Source organism: Podarcis vaucheri, assembly GCF_965113315.1.
Source record: "Podarcis vaucheri genome assembly, chromosome: 4".
In the NCBI taxonomy this organism is placed as follows: domain Eukaryota; kingdom Metazoa; phylum Chordata; class Lepidosauria; order Squamata; family Lacertidae; genus Podarcis; species Podarcis vaucheri.
The window spans coordinates 5,701,244-5,714,231 of NC_138762.1; the positions used below are offsets into that span (position 1 = coordinate 5,701,244).

A 12,988-nucleotide genomic window follows, 5' to 3' on the forward strand; every position below is an offset into this window, starting at 1 on the left:
AGGGGACACGGGTGGCGCTGTGGGTTAAACCACCAAGCCTAGGACTTGCTGATCAGAAGGTCAGCGGTTCGAATCCCCGCGACGGGGTGAGCTCCCGTTGCTCGGTCCCTGCTCCTGCCAACCTAGAAGTTCAAAAGCACGTCAAAGTGCAAGTAGATAAATACCGTATTTTTTGCACCATAACACTTTTTTCCTCCTAAAAAGTAAGGGGAAATGTCTGTGCGTGTTATGGAGGGAATGCCTATGGGTGGCATGCCTACAGATTTTCCTCCTCTAAAAACTATGTGCGTGTTATGGTCGGGTGCGTGTTATAGAGCGAAAATTACGGTAGGTACCGCTCCGGTGGGAAGGTAAATGGCGTTTCCATGCGCTGCTCCGGTTCGCCAGAAGTGGCTGAGTCATGCTGGACACATGACCCGGAAAAACTGTCTGTGGACAAACGTCAGCTCCCTCGGCCAGTAAAGCGAGATGAGCGCCGCAACCCCAAAGTCATCTGCGACTTAACGATCAGGGGTCCCTTTTTAGTGTTTGATTGCTTGCTAATATTATCTTTTCTAACTTTTTAGCTTTCTAGCTTTTCCAATTTTATCTATGTTTCTGTCTTTTTAATCTGTAGTCCGCCTTGAGTCCCCATCTGGGAAAAAGGCATAATAATAATAATAAAAATAAATAATAATAATAATAATAATAATAATAATAATAATAATAATAATAATGGCACTGGTTGGCTGCAGTGAGAGCAGGCGGCCGCACAGGGTGAACCAGTGGCCTGACCCAACAGGCTATTTTACAGGCGGGAGAGGGCTTTTGTGCTTGGATCCTGCTGGCAGTGTTCCCATGCTGGGCCTCTGATTGGCTACTGTGAAAACAGGATGCCAGGTCTGATCCAGCCGGCTTCTCTTGCGTTCCCACGTTCCACCCAAGGGGCTTTGCTCGGCAGGATGCAAGCTTTGGCCGAACCTTTGCTGAGCTCCATCTCAGACCCTCCTCCTCCTCCTCCACCTGGCAGTGTGGCATTATTTGCTCTAGACGCAGATGAAGCCGCCTGGGCGAGGATGAGGCCAGGACGACGTGGGACCACCCCAGCCCTCAGCTCCGCAGCCCCTTCTGGTAGCGGGAGCCTGCATGGCCCTAATTGAATTACCGTCCCCGGCACGGGGCTGAAGGCTGCTGGTAATTGAATTTCTGCTGTCACAGGCTACTGTTTCTCTCCTCCAGCCTCTGCCTGGGTTTTTATTGTTCCTTGGTTTGACTGCGATGGCACATTTATTTGATCTGTCACAGGCAGCCCTTTCACCCTCGCCAGTTTGCTTAAAGGCACGCCGCCTCGGCCTGCTTTCCTCCCGCCCCCCAGCTAAACACAATTAAAACAAATCGGGGTGCGTGTGTTGTGCTTCAGCCCCTGTCCCTTGTGGATAAGCGATTGGGTCCCCTTCTTACCCGGGGCTTGTTTGCAAGCCAGGAACAATCCTGGATTGGACTGAGGATTGGGAATGCGCCCAGGACACAATGGCAGAATGGCAGAGCTGGGATCAGCCCCCAAGAGTCATCGAGCCCAACTCCCTGAAGATAAGCAGGATTTTTAAAGGTGGGGGGCCTTTCCCAACTCAGGAGCTTTGGGGTAGTAGTGCTGGCAGGCGGATCAGGACGGTGTGGGCTCAAGCTGGCGGGAACTTCCATGCAAAAGGGGGCTTCATTTTGAGAGGGCATGCGCCCCACTTTAATTATGATGCTAAAGTGACTGGCACTGGGGCTTTTTTCCCTGTGGGGGGAAGGGGTGGTTGACAATGTTGCTCTGAATTTGCCAGGTCCCTGTACAAAGTACGCACTGTGCATGATCAAGATTCCCAAACAATGGAAATTCAGTAAGACCTTTTATACCCTCATTTGGGAGAAGGGAGCTGGATATTCTCTCTCTCTCTCTCTCTCTCACACACACACACACACAGATGTGTTTAGCAGGCTGATGTTCATCTCTGTATACGAGGAAGCCCCATGCGCTGTGTGCCACCACCCAGATGCTGAACGCTGAGAGCCAAACATATGCCAGGCAGTGTTGTACAGTGGTACCTTGGTTCCCAAACTTAATCCATTTCAGAGGTCTGTTCCAAACCAAAGCGTTCGAAAACCAAGGCATGCTTTCCAAAAGAAAGTAATGCAAAACGAATCAATCCAATCCAGACTTAAAACCCCCCCTAAAACAGCAATTTAACATGAATTTTACTATCTAACAAGACCATTGATCCATAAAATGAAAGCAATAATCAATGTACTGTACTATAAAATAAATAAAACAGTAAGGTAAAGGTAAAGGGACCCCTGACCATTAGGTCCAGTCGTGGCTGACTCTGGGGTTGCGGTGCTCATCTCGCTTTATTGGCCGAGGGAGCCGGCATACAGCTTCCGGGTCATGTGGCCAGCATGACTAAGCCGCTTCTGGCGAACCAGAGCAGCGCATGGAAATGCGGTTTACCTTCCTGCTGGAGCAGTACCTATTTATCTACTTGCACTTTGATGTGCTTTCAAACTGCTAGGTTGGCAGGAGCTGGGACAGAGCAACGGGAGCTCACCCCATCGCAGGGATTCGAAGTGTCGACCTTCTGATAGGGCAGTCCTAGGCTCTGTGGTTTAACTCACAGCGCCACCTGCGTCCCTTAATAAGGCAGTAGGTGATAAAAAAGTTTTTTTTCTTACCTGCATGGATGTTAGTCATTGTTTGGATGGGGAGGCTTTTATCCATTTCCGCAGTCACACAATCAATCAATCAGTAGCTGAAATGGGTTCTGCACAGTCACAGAAACAAATTAACCGAAAAAGCCTCAAAAACGCAAAATAAATAGCAAAAACAAAAGCGCCAAACTTAATCCATTCCAGAAGTCCATTTGACTTCTGAAACGTTCAAAAACCAAGACACAGCTTCTGATTGGTGCAGGTGCCCTGGAAACAATACCCGACAGCCGCATCGGACATTCGGCATCTGAAAAACATTCGAAAACCGGAACACTTACTTCTGGGTTTTTGGCATTTGGGAACCAAGGCGTTTGAGAACCAAGGCACCACTGTAGTTAGAGCGTCGGACTATGGCCTGGGAGACAAGGGTTCAAATCCCCCGCTCACTGGGTGTGACCATGGGGGCATTCACTGCCTCTCAGCCTTGCCTACCGCACAGGGGTCTTGTGGGGATAAAATAGGGATCTGGGAGAAAAAAACACATGTACTCCGTGGAGGAAAAAAGGAGGAATATAAACTCAATCAATCAATCAATCAATCAATCAATCAATCAATATCCTCTCATTCATTCATGCTTCCTCCTCCCTGGATGGCAGGCGAGTGATCCGCAAGCCACTCTGGGGCGGCTGTGATATAAGAGACTAGGCACAAATTTTGGATAGACCCATTTTCCACAGTTCAGTTATTTAAATATTTATTATTCTTATGCTCCTTAATACTAAGGCAGTCTCTAAGCAGTTTATAAAAGCTTATTGAATGAAACTGAGAAACTTCAACAGAATATAATCCATACAAAGCAATACAATGCAATTCAAGAACTACATTCCAAAAGTGCAAGACCCCAAGACAGAAAACCACTAGCAGCACCTGTTGAGAAGACATTAAGAACCTGGGCTGACTCTTCCCTTCACTCTCCCTGCTGCTGACCCACAACTCTGCAACACTCGCCCGACTCGCAAGGACGTCCTGCCCAGATTCTGTCCTCCACCTTGGGTGGGGTGGGGTGGGGTGGGGGGGCTGGGGAGACAGGAGGTGCACATGATTATCAGGCCTTGGAAAGCTGGATGAAGTTCAGGATGAGGCCACAGAGGTCCTTGTTGCTTCGGAGCACCAGAGAGGAATCTTCTGCCTTTTGTCCATTTCCCATCTGGTCCACGAGGTTCAAACCAAGAACATTCTGCCAAAAACATTATTTAGACAAGCCTACCCAGATGTTTTGAAAGTTGATGCACGTTTTAATCTGTTTCTGGTCTACAGTATTGTCATTTAACTTTCCAAAAGTCTTAAAATTATTGTTGCCGATTCTTCTTATTGATAATGTTTATTGCTTCATCTTTTTCATAAACCGCTTTGAGGGTTTTCAAAATCAAGTGTATAAATTTTATAAATAGATGCAGAATCGTACTCCAATAAGAGATGGGACCCAGGAACTGAAGCACCAAGAATGAGTGCATTTGTGGCTTTCTTACGAAATGTAATTTTATTAATCAAAGCGGTGTTAAGGTGCAGTTCAAAAACTGCTTCCAGGTAGGTTTTCAAGTCCAAGGTGCAGGGAATGGAAGGACTAGGGCGGGGAGAGGAGAGGCTGAAGGCATGAAGTCTGTTGCTTTTAAACCTTAAGGAGGGAGAGCTGTGATCAGAAGCACGAGTCTCTGGATCAGGCTCCTCAACTCAGCCCTCCTGATGTTTTTGGCCTACAACTCCCATGATCCCTAGCTAGCAGGGCCAGTGGTCAGGGATGATGGGAATTGTAGTCTCAAAAATATCTGGAGGGCCGAGGTTGAGAGGCATGTTCAAAGTATTCAGCTTGCAGAATCAGCCTTTTCTTGGTGCAGAATTTGGAAGCATCCAGAGCAGGCTTTCAAATTCTGCACCAAGAAAAGGCTGATTCTGCAAGCTGAATACTTTGAACATGCCTAGCAAATATGGCCTCTTTGCTATAGTCTCTGTTGGCCACAAAAAGGAAGTATCTGGGTGGTGTTCTGCAGAACCGATCCTTGCAACTGTTCTGCCACTGTGAGAACAGGATGCTGGACTCGATGGGCCATTGGCCTGATCCAGCAAGCTCTGCTTATGTCCTGATGTCTTGTTTGTCCAACGTGGCTCAGGTGAGTGGGTGCCCTATGCAGAGAACAGGAATGCTGCCAACGTGTCTTGCAAAGAGCACAGGATGATCCACACAACAGGGAGCCAAGTTGCCCACTGCTGTGGGGAGGCAACCCACTGCCCCCCACAACGTCTAACCCCCTGCAATGCAGAGAAGCGTGGAAATGGGGCAGAGGTTGACTTCTCCTCGTTGCTCTGAGTGCAGAGGTATGTTTGAGAGAACTTTTGCAAGCCAATGTACTCAAAAGGTTCCTTTGAGAACCTGTCCCAGGGAGCCAAAGGCTGTGGGGGAGCCACACCAGGAAGTCTAGGTGCAAGACCACCCCACCCCACCCCCAAGAGCCACTCTCTCTGCAAATCAAGGTCCAAAAAGCAAACTCTCATCGCCCCACTTTTCCCCGGCTGTGAATGAAATCGCTGACAAGGCTGACAAATCTGTTATCCTTCCGCTCAGCTTAATGAGGCTGATTCTCAGCCCTGCGAGCTACGGTTGCTCCACAAAATAAATAAGAAATGCAGAACACTTTTGGAGTGCTAAAACTGATAAATAATCATCATCATCATAATAAAGGTATTCCTACCCTGGTTCCTGTTCTCAATCCTCCGGCTGTAATTAGATTAGCAGCCAAACCTCGAGGCAAACTCAATCAATGGGGTTGAAGCTCTGAATGCTTATCAGAGTTATATATATGCTCACTGGCGATCAATCGATCAGCCTGCACCCGTGGCATCTTTGCATCGCCAGCTTCTTGTGCAAAAGCTGGCACGGTCCACAGCTGGGCCCTGGGCCCACCCCTAGGGAATGTCGTCTGTGGCTGGGGAGCGAAAACAAATGACAGTATCGGCATTGTACAAATCTATGGGGACGTCGTACTTGGGATACAGTGTGAAGTTCTGGTCGCCACACCTCTGAAAGGATAGTGCCGAGTTGGAAAAGGTTCAGAGAAGGGCAACAGAAATGATCAGGAGCGAACTCCCCACGAGGAAAGGCTTTTCCTATGAGGGGGAAAGGCACTTAAGGGGAAACAGGGAAATGATCGAGGTCTGCAAGATTGCATATGGCATGGAGAGGCGTTTTTCTCCCTCTCTCTTAATATTAGAGCCCAGAGAGGCCATTAAACGATGCTTGAATGTTGGAACAGGCAATACGGACAAAAACAAGTAGTTCTTCACACAGTGCATAGTTAAGTTATGGAGATTGCTCCTACAAAATGCAGTGATGCCCACCAACATGGATGGCTTTACAAGAGGATTAGACAAACTCCTGGGCCGGAGGGCTCTCAATGGCTACCAGCCAGGATGGCTATGTTCTGCCTCCACTGCTGGGGGAGCAATGCCTCTGAATACCACTTAGGGTGGGGTCCACAGGCAAGGAGAGTGCTGCTGTTGCGCTCAGGTCCTGTTTCCGGGTTTCTCTCAAGGCGGCATCTGTTTGGCTGCTGTGAGAGCTAGAAGCTGGGTCTGATCCAGTAGCCAGGCTTGTCTTATGTTCTTGTTTTGGTAAAGAGGAACTATGCCACCATACGCTCTGCAGTTTGAATCAAAGAACTGTAGCACTGGAAGGGACCCTAAGGGTCACAGCTAATTCCTGGCCACTGGCTCCCTCCTTACTCTCAAACTTTGCTCCTCCCCGCTTTAAACCATGGCAGGGTGCACAATATTTCCTACTGTTTTAGGAAACTAAATCAATTTCAGGGCAGCAAACAATCCCACGAGGAGGAGGAGGAAGCACATGTTTGGGAAGGGCAAAAAAGACGCCCTCCGTCTTGTGGCTTTGGAGAGCTGCGCCCCATCGTGATGTTTTGGGCATGTTTCTTGGCCTTGGTGAGCTCCAGCTTCCTCACCATGGGAGCCACCGGCCCCTAGGCAGGCAGAGAACAGAAGCGTAAGCCAGAGAACAGAACTGCCCCACCACCGTAACAAGGAATAGTGATGCGGGCGGACCCTTAAGGGAGAAAAGGCAAAAGGCATAATTCAGCAGGATGTTCTTCTGCACAAACGGCAATGCAACAGAACTTTGTGTTGGTCAGACCCCCCAGCTGGAGAACTGTGTCCGGTTCTGGGCACCACAGTTTAAGAAGGATGTTGCAAGAGGAGGGTGACTGAGGTGGCCGAGGGTCTGGAAACCAAGCCTGATGAGGAATGGTTGAGGGAGCTGGGGAAGTTTAGCCTGCAGGAGAGAAGACTGGGAGGTGATATGACAGCCATCTTTGAATCTCTGAAGGACTGTCAACATGGAGGATGGAGCACGCTTGTTTTCTCCCGCACTGGAGGCAGGAGTCGAACCAGTGGATGAGCAGCTCGATGGTGGAACAGACTCCCTTGGAAAGTGATGGATTCTCCTTTTTTTGTAGTTTTTAAGCAAAGGTTGGATGGTCGTGTGTCAGTGATTCTTTAGATGTGATTCCTGCATTGCAGGGGGTTGGACTAGATAATAATAATAATAATAATAATAATAATAATAATAATAATAATAATAATTTATTATTTGTACCCCGCCCATCTGGCTGGGTTTCCCCAGCCACTCTGGGCGGCTTCCATAGAAACCAAAAAAACAGTAAAATATCATACATTAAAAACTTCCCTGAACAGGGCTGCCTTAAGATGTCTTCTGAATGTCAGGTTTATCGTTTTGACATCTGATGGGAGGGCGTTCCACAGGGCGGGCGCCACTACCGATAAGGCCCTCTGCCTGGTTCCCTGTAGCTTTGCTTCTCGCAATGAGGGAACCGCCAGAAGGCCCTCGGCGCTGGACCTCAGTGTCCAGGTTGAACGATGGGGGTGGAGACGCTCCTTCAGGTATACTGGACCGAGGCCGTTTAGGGCTTTAAAGGTCAACACCAGCACTTTGAATTGTGCTCGGAAACGTACTGGGAGCCAATGTAGGTCTTTCAAGACTGGTGTTATGTGGTCTCGGCAGCCACTTCCAGTCACCAGTCTAGCTGCCGCATTCTGGATTAGTTGTAGTTTCCGAGTCACCTTCAAAGGTAGCCCCATGTAGAGTGCATTGCAGTAGTCCAAGCGGGAGATAACCAGAGCATGCACCACCCTAGATGACCCCTAGGAGGCCTTTCTACTCTACAATTTTAGGATTCTACAAACTGTCCACCTGCACAGCTCCCATGCATTTCAGCTGAGCATGTGCAGAAGGTTCCTCCACCACCGCCACCTAAATGCCCGAGATGAACAGACGAAGAGAGGACCTCATTTGGTATCCATTTACATTTATTGCAATAACTTAAGAGATCTGGTTGGTGCCCAGGTGGCTGGAAAAACCCACACCCAGCACTTTCGCAGAGGCATAACCTTGGTGAGCGTCTGAAAAAGTCACTTTTTGAGACCTGAATCGGCACCCAACGCATTCTGCAGCATCACTTTAGGGGCTGGAGGGAGGCAGGCACAGCAGCTTGCTCGGAACAAGGAAGTTCGCGCTTATTTCCCCTGAGAAACCCTGCCCCACCCAAAGCACAAACCTTCTCCCCCTCGCAAACAGCTCTGCGGGGCAGCAGGCCGAAGCCGCCCATCGATTTTGCACAGGGTAGGCCTGTCTCAACAAGGCTGTAGCAGTGACTTGAGCTATAAGGTTCTCTCTTTATCTCTCTCCCAGCTAAGCTCTGATCTCCAGAGAAACCCGGGTTCCCCAAACCACCTTCCTTACTCCTCCGTCTACATCTCATGATTGTTTTATTACTGACCACACAACCCGAAGCTCCGCAGGGGGCAGCCCACGGGCCTATAAAGTATAGGACATCTCGTCGGGAGCCAACGGGGCCTGAATGTCCAGCTTCCGGCTTTTGCTGTCCTTCTCGACTATCTCCAGCCGCAGCGTGGGGCCCTTCCTCTGGCCCTCCGCGGGGGACGAGCTGCCCTTGGCTTTCAGGAGCCGCTTGTCTGAGTCGTCCACCGTGATCCGCAAGGTGCAACCGCGGGGCAGGAGGTCCTGTTCGTAGGCGGCGGCGAGCTGGTTCACGACTCGACGTTCAACCTGGGGATCAGGGACAGAGACGAGCCACATAGTAGTGAGAAGAGTTCTGGATCAAGAACACAGACCGACTACTTCCTATCTTCCAGCCTAACCTCCCTCACAGGGTTGTTGAGAGGGGAGCCGCCTTGAGCTCTTTTATGAAAAGGCAGGATAGAAAATTAAACAGAAAGAAGACAAAGTCCCTACCAGAGAGGAGTGGCAAGCCAAGCTGATGGACTATGCAGAGATGGCAAAACTGACTGGAAAACTTGGAAATCAAGAGAATAACTTTATAAAAGAATGGGAAAATTTATAAGTTATTTAGGAGACCACTGTAAGCAGAGGGAAACGTTAGCAGGATTTTGATCTCACTTGTAGTGTGACTATTATCACGGGTAATATGGTTTGATATAAAAATCGGAGTATGGAAGAATATTCAGGAATAAATGTTTAAAAGGGAATTTCATGGAGGGGGTGGGAGGAAGCCAGGAGATTTGAAGGAATCTCTTTACATGGATATGTTTCTCGTTTTCTATTTGTTTATAACTTTGTATTTGTGAAACCAAATAAAAATGACTTAAAACAATAAAAAAACACAGAAATCCACCCTATGTGGGCTGCCGCAAGCAGAAGCCGCCTTGAGACTGGCAGACTGCACATTCAAGAGACTGCACATCAGTGAATCATGCTGCAGAGCTGGAAGGGGCCACAAAATCTTAATTTCATATACGCTCATGGGGAATGAGACCTTGGGGTCGTAGCAGGTACAGCTCAATGAAGAAGTTCAGCTGTGAAAAGGGCAAATTCCATGCTCAGGGATCATCAGGACAACTGGAATGATGCTGGGGTGGAGCAGCTCCCCTATGAGCCAACGTTGCAGCAGCGTTGGTGGAGCATCTTAGTGTTGTTGTTTTTTTAATATTTTATTCAGGATTTTCTTGTTTTACAGAAGTGTAGTGCCTCGTATTTTTTTTTTTTCATGTAACATTTTTACAAATCCGTTTCATTTGTTGAGGCATTAGGGGGAGAAGAAAAGAAAAAAGAAAAAAGAAAAAAGAAAGGGGGGTGGAGAGAGGGAAGATGGATGGGGGTGGGGTCGGGTGGCGGTGTTTCTATTTTGTTTAATGTATGTTGAGTTTGGTGTGAGTGTTGCTTGTGTTGTTCACTTGTGTTCCTTTGGTGGTGAGAGAGGTTGGGGCTGGCCTAGGGTGTGATTGTTTGCTTGTGATTGGCTGTGGTGATCTTTGTTTTCGTGTGTGGGTGAGGTGGGTGGGTGTTTTGGATCAGGTTAGCCATATTGATTTGTATGCTGTTGGTGGATTATTGTCACTGTCCTGTTGGGCTGTGTATGTGATAAAGGGGAGCCAAACCGGGGTGAAGGCGTCTTCTTCTGTTTGTCCCCGTGTCAGTTTCAGTTTATTGGTTAATTTTTCTAGTAGGGCTGCTTCCCATACTATTTGGTACCATTGGTCCATGCTTACTCCTGACAGGTCTCTCCAGTGTCTGGTTATGGTGTTTCTGGCTGCTGAGAGCAGGTGGGATATGAGTTCTTTGTGGTGTAAATGGGCATTGGAGCATCAGCAGTGTTGGTGGAGCATCTTAGTTGAGGGAGAAAGCAAGGCTTGCCACCAGTTCCCTTCCGTCAGCACTGGAAGAGGAGCAAGAGCCCCCTCTGCCCCCCCCCGCTCACCTCGTGCTTAATGGAGCGGGCTCCGTAGTGCAGGTTGTAGCCGTCCACTAGCACGTCCATCACCTCCCTGTCCCACACTAAGGTGATGTTGTGCCTTGCCTTGGCCTGCAGGGGGAGAAAGAAGCAGCAAGTTACTGGGATCCGATGGACACTGTTTCGCTCTCTGAAGCAGAGGCTGGTTTGCACTGGGCTGAGCAGAGAGCTTTCTGGGCCGGAGTCTCCTGTCTACGGAAAGCAACCCCCACCCCCCTCGCCTGAACCCTGTCCTCCACCGTGATCCTGGTGAAATGAGGACATCTTCGTAATACCACCGCACAGAAAATCTATATGGCTGGAGAGGATTTGCGGGTGTGGAGTTTTGCTTCTTTTTTAAATTACTGCAATTTGCTTCCCCTGGAAAACAGCTTCATCAGAGCTGACAAGAGTTAAGAAGGGAATCGGTTCTATTACAACCCACCCCGATCCCGTTAAGTGCTATATTGTGTAAATTAAGGCCATATTACCTTAAACTTACTTTTTCTAACCGCACACATTTGAAATGGCTTGGCATCAAATATTCATCTGAATGAAATAGGTAACTTGTGTGTGTGGCCTTTTCTCTCTGCACAGATTTTGCAAGAGTCATGGCAGCTGCACAAGGCTGCATTTTTATTCATTTATTTTAAAAAAGTGACGTTTCCACCCCAAGGAAGTGCTACCCAAATTCTGCACTCAGAGCACATTACAAAAAACAAAAACAAAAACGTGCGGAAGATTTGTTTGTGTTGTATATCATTTCTTAAACTAAATGCTTATTCTGACTTTTGTTTTTCATTAAAAGTGATTTCACATGCCTGCCTGTTGCTGCTTAATGACAAGCCAGACCATCACCTGGGCTCATCCAGTTCAGTATAACCTTCACTGGCTGGCAGCAGCTCTTCAGGGCTCCGGGGGGGGGGGTCCTTCCCTGAAGGCACCAGGGAACGAATCTGGGACCCTCTGCAGGCAAACTATGTTTTTAAACACTGTACTATGGGAAGCATGCTGATGTTTTATACTGAGTCAGGTGACTGGTTCATCTAGTTCAGCACTGCCTTAGCCAGGCAAGATGTTTCGGGACTACAACTCCCATCACCCCTGACCACTGGTCCTGCTAGCTAGGGATGATGGGAGTTGTAGTCCCAAAACACCTGGAGGGCTGAGTTTGCCTATGCCTGGCCTAAGCAAATAGGAAGTGGTTTAGGGAACGAGTGTCCAAGTCTTGCTTGAGGAAGCTGGTAACTCTCTGCATGCAAAGCCAATATTCTACCACTGAACTATAATGCCACCCAAGATGGGCAAGAGTGCATTGAAGGGGGTTGGACTAAATGACCCTGGGGTCCCTTCCAACTCTACAATTCTAGGATTCTATGAGTGACTTATGATTAGGAAACTAGACATCACAAGAGAGGGGAAGGTGACTGGGAAGGGCACAGAATTTCTACTCTCTTGATTGCTGGTGCTCTTTACAGACAGGCGTCTGATTTTAATTCTTCAAACACAGCTTAATAGTAATAATAATGAGGACCAGGAACTTGCTTTGCTTTCTATTCTAAAATGGAAGCTCATGATTTGGTGCAAAATTTGGTGCAAAATTCCAGAAACTGAGGTATGTGAAATGCTGTTGGTCTAACTGTCATTAAATTGCAGAATTGGATAACATGCACCTGGATTTAATTTGTGATTTTTCAATTATGTGTCTGCTGTTACATATTTGTGTTTGCACTTATGAACCCCATCTTCACATTTCCAAGGGAATCAACAGCAAGGATTTCTTTCTCCCTTTAAATGAAGTGCTGGGGTGTTGTGTGTATTTGTGCGAAAGGCACAATGCATGGGGAGGGAGGAGGCGTGGGGGCGACTGGCAGAGATCCTTACCCTCTTAGCCCAGAAGCTCAGCTCCTTGTTGACAAGCTGGATGAGCTCCGAGTGGCAAAAGGGGAGGAAGTAGACAATTTCGTTGATCCTTCCCAGGAACTCGTCTCTCCGGAAGTGAGCCTGCAGGAGGAAAAGGGGCAGAGCAGAGAGGTTTGCTGGGAAGGCAAAGCAGATGAGCAGTTTGCAGGGGGGAAAAACCTGTAACATGTGGAAATCACTGTCCGTGGAGGACAAAACGAGACCAGGAGAAGTGAAAGCAAATCGAAATGAACAGAAGGACGAATGAGCAGAACCTCTCCACTCCCCCAATTACGTCTGGTGGGCTCTCCTTCATTAAGTTGCTTAGGAGGACTCAACCCCCATCTAAGTGTGAACCAGGGAGACTCCTGCTTTGCTCCAGCGTCGTAATTTACTCCCAGGTAAACATATAGGATTGCAGGCTCTCAATTTTCCTGTTCAGTGTGTTCATACACCAAGTTGCTTCTGATGTTTCTAAAAAATATGAGAATTCCCCAGAAGCTAGTACGGACTTCTTTCGGATGGATGTTTGTTATATTACGATATACAGTTCCCCGTATTTTAAAAAATTATGCCTAGTGACC

At 48.1% G+C, this 12,988-nt stretch overlaps 1 protein-coding gene across 2 annotated transcripts in view; it reads right to left on the reverse strand.

Moving 5' to 3' along the window:
• Window positions 1–8,043: 8,043 nt before the first annotated feature.
• The window catches only part of CLPB (ClpB family mitochondrial disaggregase), a 71,804-nt gene continuing 66,859 nt past the window's right edge, over window positions 8,044–12,988 (reverse strand). For both annotated transcript variants that reach the window (XM_082219243.1, XM_082219242.1), the window contains exons 14-16: window positions 12,387–12,506; window positions 10,491–10,595; window positions 8,044–8,821 (exon numbers count right to left, since the gene is read on the reverse strand). In XM_082219243.1, coding sequence (XP_082075369.1) covers window positions 8,570–8,821; window positions 10,491–10,595; window positions 12,387–12,506 — 477 coding nt within the window. In that variant the 3' untranslated portion in view covers window positions 8,044–8,569. The remainder of the gene's footprint in view (window positions 8,822–10,490; window positions 10,596–12,386; window positions 12,507–12,988) is intronic.